The sequence below is a fragment of the Chlorocebus sabaeus genome, chromosome 25 (assembly GCF_047675955.1).
Source record: "Chlorocebus sabaeus isolate Y175 chromosome 25, mChlSab1.0.hap1, whole genome shotgun sequence".
Taxonomy (NCBI): Eukaryota; Metazoa; Chordata; class Mammalia; order Primates; family Cercopithecidae; genus Chlorocebus; species Chlorocebus sabaeus.
Window position 1 is genome coordinate 86,155,737 of NC_132928.1, and position 20,215 is coordinate 86,175,951.

The following is a 20,215-nucleotide window of genomic DNA, read 5'->3' on the forward strand; positions in this document are numbered from 1 at the left end:
TCAGCAGCTTTCCAATTGCTTTTGCTTGGAGAAAATTTTCCAAATGCCTTTTCTTGCAGAAATTCTGGAGGCTATTTTTTTTAGCTTGGTGTTTTCCTTTCACAATTGTGGTTTGTTGTTTTTGTACAAAGATTGATCAATGTGTTTAATTTCTGCAGAATATACTAGGTCATATTATATTTTCTAGTAAATAAGGATTTACTGCATCAATGATTGCTTAATATCAAAGTAATGGTAGAATCTCCAAAAAGAAAATCAAAACCCAGACACAAAAATTAATTTTAGTGGTCATATTCAGAGCAGAAAAAAATTACACTTTTTTTTTTTTAATTCAAGGAGAAAACCTGATACTAGTGGAAAAAATGAGTGAGATGCATCACAGACTGAGGAATCTGCCTCCCGGAATGAGCAACAACCCATTTGAGGCAGTAAAAGGAAATTCTAAGTAATGATCTGTTAACCACTATCTGCTAATATTTTCCCCTGGATCTGTAATGTGGCATGAATATTAGTTCCTTAAACTTGCATTGCATACCAATAAACACAAATAAATTACCACAAACAAATGTCCCTGCATTGCATGCCATAGCACTTCATTCTGTGGGGACATCCAGGCCAAAATGATGAAGATCTTGTTCAGAGACTGGGTGACATGAATCAAAGCCTGATTCAAAGAAAACCAGCTTCTAAGTTGTGTTCTTCCCTTCCTAGCTCTCTGACCTAAGACATTTATCTTGTTTGTTTGTTTTGCCTCACCAAGCCTCAAAGTGCTCACTCAACATAGAATAAATATCCGAATCATAGTGTTGTAGTGAAGGTTAAGTTATCTATGTGGGAAATGCATTTACAATTAGTAAATATTGGTTAGCCTTATAATTCTAATTATTATAATTTTTAAAATATTCTATGAGCTTCAATTTAAAATAAGACACAGACACAGATGTGAATAAGTGTTAATAAAATGTGATCATAAGTACAACAGGAGTAGAAGTGTGGGGGAAAGAGATATCAACTGTGCATAAGAGAAGATGGGATGTAAATTTTGAGTTATGTTTACTGACTATGTGGGATTCAGATGGATAGTCATAAGCTATGTAAAGCAGAACTTTCCAGAAGTGAGAAATGGTCTGTGATAAGGTTCAGATAGGTAGGGAAATCGAGGGCTATAGAGAAAGGTGGGAGGTCTAGAGTGACTATGGTACTGAGTATGAGTGACAGAAACAGGTAAAGGGAGACATAATGCATGCTTTAAAAGCATGGGGATATGAGTTTAAGGTTCCAAAATTTAGATAATCCAACAGGAATCATAGATTATAGAATGACAAGATCAAATGTATGTTTAGGGAAATAACTCGAATGGCAATAAGTACACTATATTCTCAGTAAGAACTGGACTCAAGACATGAAAACAAGGTAGTAAGAAACTAGAAAAAGACATTGGGAGCTTGAATTTGAGCAATAAATGAAAGGAATATAATAATATAAGTCTCAATTTTTTTTCCACAAAAATCAGAACCCCTCTATAATTCCAACTATTGATAGACTTGAAGTCACTTAAGTGAATCAGTAAAACAACCATAGTGAAACTTTTGCTAAATACAATGTTCCATATAGTAACATATAGTAACACAGGATTTCATCCTGTGCAAAGTCATATATATATATTTTACACATCAAAGCTGAAGCCTGAGGTCCTAGTATCCATTTTATATGTTGCATGTTGTCTGTACCCTGTCACTGTCTCCATGCCTTTATGTAAATAATTTAAGTACAACTTTGATAAAGTTATTTATATAATAATTTTATTACTTTATATGTATATATAAATGTGGGGTTTTCTTATATTCATATTCAGGTTATTTAATCTCAGTGTTTTTATTGAAATCAGCAAAATTGTAAGTCAGATAAGCTCTCCCTGAATAGTTTTATTAAAAGATGTTAGGATAAACTGGACTCCAAATGTTAATTACAATAAATATGCATATGCTAAAAATGAGCCAACAGATAAAGAAACACATAAACACTACCTTAGCATAAGTGTTTTACTTGTTAATTTTCAGTTCATCAGCAATATTGTGTATACCAAAAATATGTTTGTATACACCATACGTGCACACACATACGCATATATAACTTCTGAAAACTATTGATTGGGGATGCTCTAAGGCTGTGCTGTCCAACACTGTAGACACTGACTAGGCACTTGAGATATGCTTTGTCCAAGCTGCACTGTACTCTAGCATAAAACAAACACAAGACTTTGAAGACTTAGAATGCAAACAGAGTAAAAGGCGACATTAACAAATTTGTGTTATTACCTGAAGAAATTCTATATCAATATATGAGTATAAATATTATCACAGTAATAGTAATATAGGTACAAACATACAGTGTAACATATTGCATATAATTTATTGAAATAGTATGCTATGTAATTAACATCAATATTGTTAATATTAATTATAACATTGTTTTGAATTAAATATATTATTTAAATTGATTTGACTGCTTAAATGTACCTATTACAAAATTTTAAATTATGTTGGACATACCTGCTCTAGCATGTTCAAATCAACTTGGAAAGAGGAAATACGAAGGGAGTAGGGAAGACCATGATTATTCTTTCAGGAAAGAGAATACCCCAAACACTCTTGTCATGGCCCCCAGGACTTCCTTATTCCTGAGGCTGTAGATAATGGGATTGAGCATGGGGGTAAGGATGGTGTAGAAAACTGCCAGGATCTTGTCTTCAGCTGGTGAGCGGAAATTCCTGGGCCGAAGATAGGTGTAGACAAAAGGTGCATAATAAAAGACCACAACAGTTAAATGTGTTGATATGGTGGTGAAGGCCTTTTTTCTTCCCTCCTTTGAACGCATATGATAGACAGCAAATAGGACTCGGCCATAGGAAGCAGTGATGCCAATGAAAGGAAAAAGAAGATAGAGGCTTGTACTTACAAAAACCATATATTCATAGACCCAAGTATCTGTACAGGCAAGAAGCAGCATGGCTGGGACATCACAGAAGAAATGGTCAATAGCTCTAGACCTGCAGTAAGGAATATGAAGGGCATAGACTGTGTGTGCCAAAGAGTTGATGGACCCCAGGGTCCAAGAGCCTATGATCGTCTTTACACACATCATTTTACTCATGCGGATGGGATAATGGAGAGGGTGGCAGATGGCCACATAACGGTCATAGGCCATGGAGGTCAGCAGTAAGCCTTCAGAACACGCCATGGTCAGGAAGAAGAAGCTTTGCACACCACATTCCAGGAAGGAGATGCCTTTCTGGCCAGAGAGGAAGTTGTACGCCATCTTGGGGACGGTGGTGGAGATGTACATCAGGTCCATGAGGGAGAGCTGGCTGAGAAGAAAGTACATCGGTGTGTGGAGACGAGGATCCACCTGGATGAGGTGAATCATGGCCGAGTTACCCACCGAGGCCAGAAAGAATATGAGGATGATAAGGCACAAGAGGAATATGCCAGTTTGATTTGGGGGAAGCAGACCCAACAAAATGAAATCATTTGAAGTGTGATTCCATTTCTCCATGAAAACGTTCTGCTGTAACGGTTGAAAGAGAAATAGAAACAAAAGCAAAGCAGAAAACATGAAATAAAACACAACAGAAAAACAAAAAGGAACTGAGTTTATCAATGTTTGTTTAGGATGAGTTGTTTCTTCACTAACACCGCAGGGTTTTTTTTAAACCAATTTTTATATCTGAATGGAATGTTACCTTTCCAATTGTTTCTGGTAAGCATCTCAGCATGTCATACATATATATGTTGTCTTTCAGTACAAAGTCTACCTCTGCAGGCAGCAAAGATAGGGATGATAACTAAAGCATTCCTTTCTAGATAACTCCTGGCCAGCCAAATCACTCATGAGTTATCAACAAGTCACAGGAACTGAGGAAGGCAGGAATACCTACATTCCCCAATGTTTTAATCTAATAGGGCATAATTACAATAGAAACTGGCATGTAGGACTCAGAAACTTTCTATATGCTTAAATTATAAGTACTGACTTACCCAGCCCTCTTCTTTATCTTTGTTCTGGTCTTTCCTCCTCAGCTGACATTACTCCAGCCAGATAAACCTTGTTCCTCTCCTTGATACTCTGCCTTTCATGTTCCTGACAGGCACTTCTGTGCCTTTCTTGAAAATGTGCACAGCCTCCAAATCACTCCTTGAACTGTAAGGGTTTTGTATGTCCGATGAGATCCACCTTAATTGTAAAATATTATTTAAATATTCTCTCTTCCCTAATGATGTTTTCATGTTTTGAAGACCTACAGAACTCAAAATCAAATGCACTGATATTCACATACAATATTATTTTCTTCATGTAAGTAAATTATACATAATAAAGGCCACAGATTCCATAATAGGTTTTTTAAAAAAAAAATCGTATTTGCCACAGTTGCAAGCAATAATTAGTGTCATAATGGAAATGTAACAGAGAAATAAATATTACAAAATGTAAATATGTGTGTGTGTGTCTATGTTAATATCTACCTATCTATTATCTATCTATACTATATATAGGAGTCTTTGAGGTGCCATAAATTATTTCAACTATTTTTCACATTATTTATTATACCCCTTCTACCATACAAAGTCTGTGAATTTAGGCATTAGTATCTTTATTTTTTCAAATATTTAAAGTAGTATTTAGAGATATAAGCAATAACCTTCTCATATAATATTAGTGTTGAAACCATATTTTGATCCCGTGTAGCTGCTTCAAATTTCTAGTCATTTAAATACCCCAAATTTAGTAATTATTTGGCAAATGGCTTCCTGTGTGTATAATACCTCATTCAACTTAAATTGTGTAATTATTGCTCTTCTGTAAAAGATCAAGCCTACTTCAATTTTCAGACTAGTTTGAAGCATATGGAGATTAGAGAGGATGTTCACATTCTGTTCTTATAGATTGATTTTCGTTACTGTAGATGACAGCAGAGTCAAGCAATTGCAAGTCTATTCAACTGCAAAGGCCAGTGTGAGCACCAGAATAATTGTGATTTATGGCTTAAGTATGTCTTCCAATTTAATTAGATAAAACAACAAAATTAAATGTTAATAATTGAGAATAAAGAAATCAAGCAACCCAAAATAAATAATTTTCTCTTTCTAGAAAGTTTGTCTAGCTTTTCATGCCTAGGCTTTTCCTTGGGAATTTTTATTTATGGCTCGAACTTTTAGAGTCTCTCTTTTTCTCTTTACACAACCTCAAATCTGGCAGTTTGTTTTTCTCTTCCTGCAGTTTCCCAAGTAGGCATAAACTCTAATTATATTTCCAACATCTATGTGACTTCTTCCTTTACCTGGGCTTGGAGAGAGAGGTCATGTTTTGTGTATGCTCTTGTGTCTGAGGCAGACACTGATGTCACATCCTGCCCAGCATATTGATTCGATTAGTCATCTTGGGTTATTTAGTTTTCAGCTTTTGCTGTTCAAAAGCAAATCATAGTTTGTTGCAATTATTCACATTTAGGAACTTAAACTCAACTGTTACTTCATGTAACCATGGGTAGCATGAATACAATTGTGAAAGACAGCCTGCCACAGAACAAAATGGAAATTCATTTCTATAGCTGTCTAAGGAACAAACGCCAACAATGACAAGTTGGGAACATGACAGGTGCACAGTAGCATTGGAGTTGGATGCCAAATGGGATCATAGGCATTCTCTGCTTCTTATAGTGCTTTAGAAATAAAAAGTGATCAGAGAAAACATACGAAAACCATCGTTATGATGCATTCATTTCCTCAAAAAGTGTTCACTGAGTTTATGTTTTATGACAGTGCTGCTAGCTACTGATGTGCTTTGGTGATGAAAACACAAAATATTTTAGAATATGAAATTAAAATTGAGTTGATTATGCAAACAATAGACCAACAAACTCAAACATACAGTGTGATGTTATGTAGTGATTACTATTCTATAGAAAAATAAAAGGGCAGAGAGATCATTGGATTAAACAAAGGAATTCAAAAAGTACTCCAAACGACTTTTCTAACTTCTAGAGTATGTATGATAAAGATTGATTTTGTAACTAATGTGGCTTCATTCTATCAGTAAGAACTGTCCTAGTAATTTAGTTCCAAGCAAATATTTGATTAATTTTATCAGATTAATGTGTTGAGAGTCTTTGATGCAGTAGTCACTGAGTGAGGCAGTAGAGATAGAATGATTCACCAGGTGCTGTCCCAGCCCTAAGAGGGCGACCAACTGTCCTGATGTGCCCAGGCCTTAGGGGATGCCCAACACACCCTGGAAATTGGAAAAGCCTTTTGGAGTACTTTCTGAATTCCTTTGTTTAATCCAGGTTTAAATCCAGGGGAAGAAAGCTGCCAGCAGGATCCCATGAGGTGTGTCTGATACCGAGCCCTGAACAGGCTGACTTGGCTCTAAGTTTCTGTGTTCCATCCTGGAGTTGTTTTGAAGGGAGACATTTTGATTCTTTGTTGCATAGACCACAGCTCAGAGTATTATAAAGATTGTTCTATGGTAGTTACTACAATCACGATTTTGTTTCCAAAAATGGAAAAGTGGCATGTTTTTGGGCAATAGAAGAGAATAGTTACTTTTAGGATCCTGTGAATCTGGGACTTGAAGCTTTTAGGTCATGGGATATTGGAGTTTGAGTCTAGGATCTATTTCCATTGATGTCCAGCAGCTTTCCTTGTTAGACATGGGACCTTATTTAATGCACCAGAATTACATGAAGCATCACTCTATCGGTTACATTATAGCTGGGAAAATATTGTTCCTGTGGCTGCCAGGTGAATCTAAGATTAGTGACTGCCTTGGCCATTCTTGTTGACTTAATGAAGGACACTGAGGCAAAACTAATACAGAAAGTTAATTTGGGCCAAGTTTGAGGGCTTCAGCCCAGAAACACTTCCTTGGGAAGTACCCTGGAGAACAAGAAGAGACCCAAGTTTTTAAGGTAAAGAAAGTGAGGAATCAGGAGAGGAGACAAATTCTAAAGTTGTTTGTCAGCAAGTCTCATTGGTTTCAGAAGCAATATTGATCAGTGATTGGTTATGCATTATTTAACTATAGGATATGTGGTATAGGCATTGATAGGTTAATTCATGGTTAGTTGCCACAAGTCAGTCTAGAGTCCCCATAGCACATGGATTCAAGAGATGATTACCTAGCTCAAGAAAGAGTGAGATGTGACTGTGGCCACATTTCAATGTCTCTCTGGGCCTGATAATTTAAAGGCTACTTATTCCTCAGGTAAAAAGTTTCTTTTCTTTCTCGTTCTAAAAGATAGGTTGCTGAAATTTATGGAGTTAAAAAGCACGTCATTTCTCAGGAACTAATAATCTAAGTGTAGCAAGTGTAGGGTCCTGAATTTATTTTGCAAGTGTTATGAGTAGTGAACACTTCTTAAAACTCTTATAGACAATCAGCAGGAGACCAATAGCAAACTGTCATAGACTCAGCTACCTCAATCTCAACAATGTATAGGACAACTGTAAACAGAATTCAGAGAGTTCTGTGTGTTCAGCACATAGTAGGTCCTTAGTAATTGTCACTGTCCTTTGCCCATTCCTGTATTAACCATGGAGAGGCCTCAGGCCCGGAGAAGTTTTATTAATGTCACATTGTTTGAGAGCTGCACATAGTGTAACTCTAACAAATTCATGTTACCTTCTTTTACATTTTTAGTTGACTGTTCTTTTTCAATTTGTGATGGAACTGTCTATTCCCTGTGCAGCAGAGCATTTCCTAATGATAGGAAAGCAACATTTCCAAAATAGCTTTCTAGGATAAAGCCAACCCAAACAACTCAATTCAATTATACTACTATGACTCACCTTGTCCAAAGTTCTTCAATTTGTATATTGGGAGAAAAAGCAGTTTTATGGCTGGGCATGGTGGCTCACATCTGTAAGCCCAGCACTTTGGGAGGCCAAGGTGAGCGGATCATGATGTCAGGAGTTTGGGACCAGCCTGGCCAATATGGTGATACCCCATATCTACTAAAAACACAAAAATTAGTCAGGCGTGGTGGCATGTGCCTATAATCCCAGCTACTCGGGAGACTGAGGCAGAAGAATCGACTGAACCTGGGAGGCGGAGGTTGCAGTGAGCCGAGACTGTGACCCTGCGCTCCAGCCTGAGTGACACAGCGAGACTCCATCTCAAAAAAAAAAAAAAAAAAAAAAAAAAAAAAAATTGCAGCAGCAGCTTTACAGTGGCATCATTATTTAAAACATGTAGGCATCAAACTATATTCTGATAGTATATCAGGCTATCAATAAGATTATGTCGCTGATCAATAGGCCCTGCATTAAACCAAAACTCTTTCTGAAGTGAGAATCTCTTCTTTATCTGCTGAAATTCATGAGGAAGAAATACTAGGTAACATTTTATAATATTCATTCCTTACAGCTCCCACAGCTAGTCATTGTCTTTACAGTGAAATCAGAAAACAACTTCACCAGCTCTTGTGAAATGTTATCCTGTTTGCATATGTAGTGCATAGATAAAACCTCTTCCTTTCCTCTTACCTTGTTTCAGTGAAAACAGAATCAGACATTTTACACTTAATTCCCTCAGATTCTACCATTAGAAGACAGAAGGATGAATGGCTATATTTTATATGCAGAACCTTAAGTCACTAACCCTTCGATATTCCTCATTCTCCTCTAATTGATCTCCAGTGTCCAAGTTCCATGGGGGCTAAAACCTTGGTCACTTCACTTGACTTTGGCTGATTTGAGGATCATCTCAAATTCTGAACTTAAAGCGAATCAACGAACCCAATCAACTTTGCTGCATTCAGCTGCTACCCAGAATCAGACTAAAGAGGGGTGTATTAATGCAGTCAACAGACACATGAAACAATGCTCATCATCACTAGCCATCAGAGAAATGCAATTCAAAACCATCTCACACCAGTTAGAATGGCAATCATTAAAAAGTCAGGAAACAACAGGTGCTGGAGAGGATGTGGAGAAATAGGAACACGTTTACATTGTTGGTGGGACTGTAAACTAGTTCAACCATTGTGGAAGACAGTGTGGCGATTCCTCAAGGATCTAGAACTAGAAATACCATTTGACCCAGCCATCCCATTACTGGGTATATACCCAAAGGATTATAAATCATGCTGCTATAAAGACACATGCACACGTATGTTTATTGTGGCACTATTCACTATAGCAAAGGCTTGGAATCAACCCAAATGTCCATCAATGACAGACTGGATTAAGAAAATGTGGCACATATACACCATGGAATACTATGCAGCCATAAAAAAGGATGAGTTTGTGTCCTTTGTAGGGACATGGATGCAGCTGGAAACCATCATTCTCAGCAAACTATCGCAAGAACAGAAAACCAAACACCGCATGTTCTCACTCATAGGTGGGAATTGAACAATGAGAACACTTGGACACAGGAAGGGGAACATCACACACTGGGGCCTGTCATGGGGTGGGGGGAGGGGGGAGGGATAGCATTAGGAGATATACCTAATGTAAATGACGAGTTGATGGGTGCAGCACACCAACATGGCACATGTATACATATGTAGCAAACCTGCGCGTTGTGCACATGTACCCTAGAACATAAAGTATAATACAAAAAAAGAGGGGTATATTTAATATTCCAGTACGTGATTTCAAAGCTATAGACTATGTTAAATTATGTTTATGGAAATTCTCTCATTATATAAGTTAGAGAACTCAGGATTTAAAAAGTACAGGAACCACTTACAAGTACTCGACTCAGTAATAGCAGAACTAGTCCCAGGGACAGTTTCTTGTCTACTGTCTAGTGAGTTTCCAAGGTGAATGACTGATTATTGTGATTAATTAAATTATGCTATGATAAAACACTCTCTTCTACTTGTTAGATGGGGATAGATAACTGATACCTGAAAATATTTGTCCATTCAGCTATTCTACTAAAGTGAAAGTTGACTCTTAGAGATACTGTGACAAAATGAGCATTTAGAGTCAGAGAGAATAGTCTAGTCTGACAGGTATGCCACTAATTAGGAAGCTAAGTTGGGAAACTTCCGTAAGATTTCGGCCTGTTACCAAATCTTTACAAGTGGACTAATTTCAGGGACATTCTACAATTAAATAGAATGATGTATGCCAAGTGTTTACATCGTGTCTGCTGCAGAGGGAAGGCTCAATAAACTTTTGAATATCTTATCCACTTTAATCCATACATTGGTTAACTAGAAAAGTGCATATTTTTGGTGTTCTATTGTTCTCTTTTTTTAATCTTTGAAGACACTAATTGTGCTATATTTTATGTCAGAAATTAGAAATAATCAGTACTTTGGGAGGCCGAGGTGGGCTGATCACGAGGTTAGGAGAATGAGACTATCCTGGCTAACACGGTGAAACCCCGTCTCTACTAAAAACACAAACAATTAGCTGGGCATGATGGCAGGTGCCTGTGGTCACAGCTACTTGGGAGGCTGAGGCAGGAGAATTGCTTGAACCTGGGAGGTGGAGCTTGCAATGAGCCGATATAGCACCACTGCATTCCAGCCTGGGCGACAGAGCGAGACTCCATCTCAAAAAAAAAAAAAAAAAAAAGAAATCAGTACTATGAAATTAATGTGCACATTCTTTTTTTTCCTTTAATTTTTAGAATTATTGTGGTTATCTAATGGTTGCATATATTCATGAGGTACACGTGATGTTTCAATATAGGCATACAATGTGCAATCAGCAAATCAGGGTATTTGGGGTATCTATTACCTCAAGCATTTATTACCTTTTTCTGTTAGAAACATTCCAATTCCACTCTTAGTTATGTTGAAACATACAATAAACTATTGTTAACTATAGTCATTCTATTGTGCTACTACATTCTAAATCTTATTCATCCTAACTGTATTTTTGAACCCATTAACCATCTTCAGCTTATTCCCCACTCTACTGTACCGAGCCTCTGGTAGTAGTCATTCTAGTATATTTATTATTTTTTAATTTTCAATTTTAGCTCCCACATATGAGTAAGAATGCTCAAAGTTTGTCTTTCTGTGCCTAGCTTATTTCACGTAATATAATGGATAATGAAAATTTAGTAGATACACAGAATAGAACACTATTCAACCATAAAAACAAAAGAATGAAATCCTTTCATTTGCAACAATATGAAGGGAACTGGAACTAAAGTAATGCCGGATTCTTGAATTATCTTGGCACCCTTTGTCCTAGGAGAAGACGATGAGATGAGACTCAATAAATACTAGATGCAAATACAATGAAGTATAAAACTGGATGAAGCTATTCGAGTGCTTTAAATAAGAAGAGTGGATCAGTTATGATCACACCTAGATTTTTTATTGCTCTTGTTAGTCTTTAATTGGTAACTTCTATGTTTTTCCCTGCTGCAATGTGGTGCTGTTTGCATTTACCTGGCAAAACTCAAACCCAGGCAAACCCTATTCTCAGCCTGTTACCATCCCTGTAAGATCCACACACAGCAGTGAATCGTGACTGGAGGAAAGCTCAATACACGATGATGCATCTCACCTCAAATTTATGACAACACATCTCAGATTTATGAACACAAATCTCATGGCCCTTTTGCCACGTCACAGTATGTTCTTGTTCTCTGCAGACTTTCTCTAAAAACTAGTGATCCATGACTCCTCCTGCTTTCCCCAAACCTCACCCCACTTCCACATCTATTAGACTCCTCTGGGAAAAATAAACCAACCTGTTAATAAAACAGTCAATCAGATTTCAAACTTTTCTTCCATGAACTGTATCAGCCTCCCTCATTCTGTTCCATATACTCAGCCTTGTTTCTTGTGACAGTGTATGAAGTGACCATGCTCCTGTTTAAACCCACCCTCTACTTTTGCACAAGGCTCAGCCCCTCTCAGCATCTCCTCTTTCCATTTCCATTTCCATTTTCATCTGCACAGAAACATAAATTCTTTAGAGGAAATGTATGGCTATCAAAGATTCAATCATACTCTTCAAACTATAGAAAAATTGGAGGCTCTGACCAAAGATTAAGCATCTTTTTCTTTTGGCAGAGATGGAAGTTGCTCACTATCAAGTTGGAGTGGTGATGGATATTATAGATAAGGGGTTTCAGTAGATGCGGTCAATTTTAAAAAAAACATCCAGGATGTAATGAATTACTCTGTGATGGTGTCCCCATGAAGCCTGAGAGCTTAGAATGAGTTGAGAGATTCTTTGCAATTTCTTAGTGACAATAAAGTTTTGGTTTAACCAGTGTAACACTTCCAAGAAGACTATGAGGCAGGTATAATTTGTGAAAGTCTGTTTTATAGACCAGAATGTGGTGTACCTTGTGAATATGTATTCTAATGTTGTTGAATGGAGTAGTCCATAGATGTGAAATAGATCCAGTTGGTTGATGGTGCTGTTTAGTTCAGTTATATACTTACTGTTTTCCTGCCTGCTGGATCTATCAATTACTAAAAGAGTATCCAACTTTAATTGCAGATTTATGTATTTCTCTTTTGTTGTCCTATATGTTTTTGTCTCATCTATTTTGACACTATGTTGTTAGGTGCATACACATTAAGTATTATTATGTATTATGTAGGAAGTCTTAGCCAGAGCAATTAGGCAAGAGAGAAAAACAAAAAGCATTTAAACAGAAAGGAAGGAAGCCAGCATATCTCTCTTCATAGATGATATCATTCTATATCTGGAAAACCCCATAGTCTGCAAAGTTTCAACATACAAAATCAACATGCAAAAGTCAGTGGTATTTCTATACACCAATAGGAGCCAAGGTAAGAGCCAAATCAGGAACTCAATCCTATTCACAATGGCCATGAAGAGTACAGCTAACCAAGGTGGTGAAAGATCTCTACAATGAGAAATATAAACCATAGATCAAAGAAATTGGAGAGACACCAACAAATAGAAAAACTTTCCATGTTCATGGATAGGAAAAAATCAATATTCTTACAATGGCCATACTGCCCAAAGCAATTTACAGATTCAATGCTATTCCTAGGTCAAACTACCAATGACATTCCTCACAGGATTAGAGAAAACAATTTTAAAATTCATATGGAAACAAAAGAGAACACATATAACCAAGGCAATCCTAAGCCAAAAGAACAAAGCTGGAGGCATCGCATTACCTGACTTCAAACTATACTACAAGGCTACAATAATCAAAACAGCATGTTACTGGTACAACAACAGACACATAGACCAATGGAACAGAATGGAGAGCCCAGAAATAATGCTGTACACCCAGAGCCATCTGATTTTCGACAAAGCCAACAAAAATAACCAATGGAGAAATGACTTCCTGTTCAATAAATGGTGCTGGGATAACTAGCTAGTCAAATGCAGAAGATTGTAACTGGAACCCTTCTTTATATCACATACAAAAATCAACTTCAGATGAATTAAAGACTTCTACATAAAACCTGAAACTATAAGTACTCTGAAAAATAACTTAGAAAATGCCATTCTGGACATAGGACCTGGCAAAGATTTTACAATGAAGATGCTAAAATTGATTGTGACAAAACCATAAATTAACAAGTGGAACCTAATCAAATTAAAGAGTTCTTGCATAGCAAAAGAAACTATCAAAAGAATAAACTGACAAACTACAGAATGGGATAAAATATTTACGAATATTCATGCAACAAAAGTTTACTATCCAGAATCTATAAAGAAATTTAAACAAATTAAGCAGAAAACAAACAACTCCATTAAAAAGTGGGCAAAGAACATCAGTAGACTCTTTTCAAAAGATGACATCCATGTTGCCAATAAGCATATGAAAAAGTACTCAACATTACTAATCATTAGAGAAACACACATCAAAACCACAATGAGATACCATCTCATACCAGTCAGAATGGCTATTACTAAAAAAATCTAAAAATAACAGATGATGGTGAGGTTGCAGAGAAAAGGGAACGCTTATATACTATTGGTGGGAATGTAAATAAGTTCAACTATTGTGGAAAGCAGTTTTGTGATTTCTCAAAGAACTTAAAACAGAACTACCATTCAAGCCACCCATCTCAATATTACTTGTATACCCAATGGAGTATACATTGTTCTACAATAAAATAACCTGCACATGTGTGTTCATTCCAGCACTATTCACAATAGCGAAGACATGGAATCAACCTCCATGCCTATCAATAGTAGAATGGACAAAGAAAATGTAGTACATATACACCATGAAACATTATGCATCCATAGAAAGACTGAAATAATGCATTTGCAGCATTATGGATGAAGTGGAGGCCATTAGCCTAAGCAAACCAACAAAGGAACTACAAACCAAATACTGCATGTTTTCATTATAAGTGGAATCTAAACATTAAGTACACATGGACACAAAGAAGGGAACAACAGTCACCTGGCTTACTTGAGGGTGGAAGGTGAGAGAGAATGAGAAACCACCTATTGGGTACTATGCTTATTTCCTGCGTGACAAAATAATCTGTACATCCAACCTCTGTGGCATACAATTTACCTGTATGACAGACTTGCACATGTACCCCAAAAACTAGAAATTCAAAGAAAACTAAATGGAAGGGTTCAGGGAGCTTCTGTGTTAGCAAACACACCCTGAAAGTGGCACACCCCAATTCCACAGATATGTTACCAAATGAAACTCAAGTTGGCCTGCCTGATAGAGCAAAGTTAAATGCTCACATGCGGATTGCAGCAAGAGAACGGGAGGAATTTATTACAGGGGACTAAGCAAGGAGAAGTGAGCAGCTAATGCTTAAGACCTGAACTCTCTGATGGATGGCTTACAGGTAAGTTTTTAAAGGCAGGAGGGCAAATGTTACAGGCAAAGTCATAAATCAATATATGGAGGTTATACATGAGTTTAACCTGAAAAAATGGGACATCTCAAAGTGGGGGACCCACACATCATAGGGAGATTCAAAAATTTTCCGATTTGTGATTCGTTAAGGAGGTAAAGCTTTGTCTAAAAAATTGGAGTCAGCAGAAAAGAATGTTTGCTCTCATTCGTGGGTGTGACTTCCTCCAGGACCTTCAGGAAGAAATTCAGAAGAAAAGATGGTGGTCTGAGTTCTGTCCTCAGTTCCTTCTTACCTGAGGTCTGTGTGCCAGTAGATCTATCTAGTGGGATTCCAAGGGCCTGAAAAACAACTCACGGACATATTTTATGATGTTATCTCTAGTTTTGATAAAGGAACTAAGCATCCTGTGATTTTAACTTCCTCGGCAATTATACTAGACTGTTATTATCTTCTTACTTATCAAGTTGCTCATTTATTTCTCAGGACTAGCTAGGTGCCTGGAATTTCCCTGAAGGAACTTAAGCTTTCCTTTATCTCTGTACTTGGAGGAACTTGCAGGTCACTAAGAGGGCTCCCTGCTCCATCTCAAGCCCCATGACCCAACTTCTGGAGAGGTGGGGGCTGGAGATTGAGTCAATTACCAACAGCCACATTAATGTCTATATAATGAAACCACCACAAAACCCATAATGACAGGGTTCAGAGAGCTTCTGAGTTAGCAAACACATTTACTTGCCCAGAGGGTGGCACAGGAGCTCCTGTGCTTGGAACCCTTCCAGAGCTTCCCAGATGTACCTCTTCATTTGAGTCTTCATTTGCGTTCTTTATAATAAACTATAATAGTGAGTGTAGCATTTTCCTCATTTCCATGCTTCATTCTAGCCAGTTGTATAACCTGAAGCAGAGTGGTTGTGGGATCCTCCAAGTCTGTATCCAAATCAGGTGGAAGTAATCTGGCTACCTGCTACTTGAGACTGGCATCTGAAGGGAAGGAGTCTTGTGGGATTGACTCCTTCAGCATCTGGAGTCTGATGCTCCAGACTCCAGTCAGTGTCAGGATTAACTTGAATAGTAAGACACCTAGTTGGTGTGAGAGTTGGAGAAGTGGTATTGGAAAAGCCACTGTGAATTTGATTTCAAAAAAAATTCATTATTTTTGTTTTGTTTCCAATTAGTATAAAACTGGTTGATGTCTAACACGGCATGGACAGAAATTATTTACATGTCTGCTTGACATAACAACTTCACAGATTTTGGACCCTAATTTATGGTAAATGGCGAATCAAACACAGAAGCACTCAATAATCTTTGAGCAGAACTGTTAAAACACCGAAAGAACAGGCTACCCTGCCCTTACCTTATTTTAGATAACTTTTCATAATATGTAGGCCAGAATCAACATTACTCTGCCTTACAGGGGTTGTTTTTTATTTCAGAACAATTACAATAATGATATCAATGAACATGGATAAAGAATATACTATGGGCCAGATACTCTCCCAGATGGTTTACCAATATTTTATTTATTCCTTCCAATAATGCTACAAAGTAAGCAATTTTTATTATGTATCTTTTATATGAAAGGAACATGAAGATCATTTTGTCCAAAATCATGAAATGGGTAAGAAATAGAAGTGAGATTAAAAACAAAACACAAAAACATTTAAACATGTAAAGTTGGGAATTGATTAGTTTACAGGCTATCAAAGCATTGCGGCCCAGTTCAAAATAGTCAACATTCACCTTCAGATTTTTTTTTTTAAATAAAAGACAGTATTTCTCAAAGTGTAATTCCTAAGTATTCTGAGTGATTCAGATGTTCCTCAACCTTTAAGAACCACAAATCTATGATTTGAACATTAAAGTTCTTCCACTCTGCTACCCTGTGATAGTTAAATATAAGTATGGTATTTAAAACCATCAACATTGTTTACATTGCTATATTAATGTAAAAGTTCATAGAACAAACAAAAGATTAAATAACATGTATGTAAATACATGTAAAATGCTGAGCATATTCACCAGCATGTAGAAATGTTCAATAAATAAAATGTATTATTATTGTCATGATACAATTTCAGAAAATTTAAAAATTTATTCAGGTAATTAAGTCACATATATTCAGGGATTATCAATGACCAGAATTCTAGACTTTCTTTTCACTAATTCATTGTGCTTGCTATCCTTAAGAGGGACATATCTGTTCACATTCCCATTCAGATTGTTCTTGCTTTTAGCAAAACTTGGGTGCCAAATTAATTCATTACATTCATTTACCCTTAGGAAACACTTTAATCTGTATTCCCTTCCCAAAGGTGATTTACCTTTCCAAGTGGCATAGCTCCAGGGAAGATATTTGGTTGTTGGAAACTTTCAGTGACCACACAAGATTTTTAACTAAATAGAGCATGAGACCAGAAGCACAAAGCAGTATTCATAATACTAAGGTTAAGCAAACATTTGTACTTGGCCCATCAGAAAGATTCAGTCCCATATACATGTCACACTGGTTGTGATTCTCTACTACAAAGGTGAGTCAATTTGTTTGATAATTATTTTTCTTTAATTTTAGGTAGTAATTTCAAATTACTCATATTTATTATGTATTTGGCATTTTATATATGAATTTTGAATTGCAAAGTAACCTTTGTAAAGTTGCAGGCACAAATCACACAAATTAAATGTTTTCCTGTCATCCACAGGGTGTTTTGAAAATGTAAGAAGCAGTCTGTGTCCACCCAGAAACACCAAGTCAAAAATTATTGAATAAAGTAGTTAATTAGGTCAAATGATTGAATTTGTATTAGAGGATTTTTTTTTTCTGAACAGTATGGCTGTTTCAATAATTTCTCCATGTTACATCAATAGCTTGTGGACATAGAGACACTGCCTTTGTGGAGGGTAGGATGTCAGAAAGAAGAGAGAAGGAGACTGTTGAGTGGAACTCTAATGGTCCAGAACAGTGACCCGTGGTGTTTTTAAGTAAGTATGAATGTGGGGAAGGGGATGATAATCAGTTTACCTACCAACTTCAGAAAGGGCGTGGTTTTGACATTAATAGACACAACATTCCTCAGCTATTTCTAAATAAAGTGCCTTGAAGAGCTAAGAAAGACAAATAGAAATAAATATAAATATATATGATAGAAATGTATATATAAATATATGTGGAAAAATATATTAAAAATATGTATTTTATACATACAAATACAAAAGTATTAAAATGTTTTTTTAAGTCCACGTATTCTATTTAGTAGCTTAGAATTAATATCAGCTCACAAATTGACTTAAAGAAGAAATATTTATCAGCATTTGTTCACATTCTTATAATCTGCTGAGTTAATATAGCCTTTAATTGAGAGATAAATATTCCACTTGACAAATAAATATAGCTATATATTTAAAGTGCTAAAAAATCCTTTATTCAAAAAATGGTAATTAGTAAAAACAATCAAGCTGGAATACCTTTGTATATCTGAAAGAAGAATTAATGCAGCAAAACTAATTTTCCATTAAATTATCTGACTGATACAATGTGCTGAAAAGTCTAATCTCTAACAATATTATACATCATAATTTTTCACAGCTTAGGATAATACAGGTTTATTTATTTTTGTTACATTTTAATGTTAAATAAAAGAGCAATGGTTCCAAATTAAAGAGATATTTACTCTTTTCCTCCACCTGTAGAGAAGAGAATTCAGTTCTGAAGAAGTATAACCATTTAGAATGAAAAAGTATAAGCATTTAGAAAGTCTACAAATTTTCAAATCTTAAGACTTTCACTGTCATGTCAACATAGCATTCAGCTCACTAATCTAATTAATGTTTTATGCTGTGATTTTTAAGCTTCTGAATATATGAATAAATGACAACATAAAATGATCTAAACTAAAAAATTACATTAAAAATAAAAATATTGTTTCAGTATGCAATATGACTTAAAAAACTATTTTCAAAGTCTTTTATGTGCAAAACTCATGTAATTTTTTGTAGTAACCTTTTTAGAAAGTTCAGTACTAGTCTGTGGCCTGTTAGGACCTGGGCTGCACAGGAGGTGAGCAGCAGGTGAGCGAGCATTACCCACTGAGTTCTGCCTCCTTCAGATCATCAGCAGCATTAGGTTCTCATAGGAGTGTGAGCCCTATTGTGAACTGCACGTGTGAGGGATCTAGATTGTATGCTCCTTATGAGAATCTAATGCCTGATGATCTGAGGTGAAACAGTATCATCCTGAAAACATCCCCTCTCCCACAGCCTCCATTGGTGGAAAAGGTTGGGGACCACTGGTTTAAAACATGTAAGTAAACAAAATGAAACAGAAATGTTATATAACTTTCTCCTTATAATGTAAAATGAGAGAAATGATTCTTTTTTTCCCATGATTTCATGTTTACTTTTTTTCTTACCACAAATACAAGTTATGTAACTTTGCAGGTAGAAATGTTATTTCACATCCTTCCTAAAATCACGACACATACTAGCAGTGGTACACCTATTGTAATCTGGTAAAAGCTGACTAGACAGTAGTGATTTTTTTTTCTTGGTGCTTCTCTGCACACTTTTAAATTTAATTTAATTTTATTTTGAGTCCTGGGATACATGTGCCAAACATGCAGGTTTGTTACATAGGTATACATGGGCGATGGTGGTTTGGACAGTAGTGATTTTTTGACATGGACTTTCTAATGCCATGTCCAGTGCTCTTTTATCCATGCATTCTGCATTAATAAAATGAGTCTGAGAGTGGTTTACAGTTATAATGGAGGCAGTGGAGGTCTGCAGTCAAGGAGTCAGTGGGCTGTGGCAATCACATGAGAGAGATACTTTAAATAGTATGTAAAATAAGGGGAGTGCATATACTATATAGGAGGACAGTAATGCAACTGACAAGGCTTGGCACAGCTTGATTAGGTAGAATCCTTGCCTATTTTGCCGGTTTTATTGTCCTATAATCTCTGCTTATTTCCCTGAGAGAATAAGAGAATGAGAGAATCTCTGATGTTGGTAAATGTTGGGAGGGAATAACAGTAACTATAATGAGTAAGTAGTAGTTGGAGTAAGTATAAAATAGGAAACAACTTAAAAATGGTTTCATATCTATGAAGTGTTATTAGTCACAGACAAGGTGTCATCTCAAAGATGGTCGTGTTTCTGTGTGTTTGTGTCTGCTCATCTCTGAATGCTCACATGGTGGATGTAGTAATTTAATGAGTACTTGGCCCTGCCTTTCTGGAGGTCCCTGAATGAGACCATCTGTTTCTGAGATGAGGTCTACAATCCTGCAAATATGCAAACCATGACATTTGTGAATTTTCTACGAATCAAAGAGGGAAATTAGCTCGTTATTCAGATGATAAAAGCCTTTTCCTTCTCTGTTTTTCCATTTGCACCATCACACCAGTGGAAATT

General features: G+C 36.3%; 1 protein-coding gene across 1 annotated transcript; it reads right to left on the reverse strand.

The window, feature by feature from the left end:
* Positions 1-1,780: 1,780 nt before the first annotated feature.
* Positions 1,781-3,583, reverse strand: LOC103230949 (olfactory receptor 2L13). Its single transcript, XM_037986132.2, has one exon. It carries the CDS (start codon positions 3,553-3,555, stop codon positions 2,617-2,619), a length of 939 nt encoding a protein of 312 aa, XP_037842060.2. The 5' UTR covers positions 3,556-3,583; the 3' UTR covers positions 1,781-2,616.
* Positions 3,584-20,215: the final 16,632 nt, after the last annotated feature.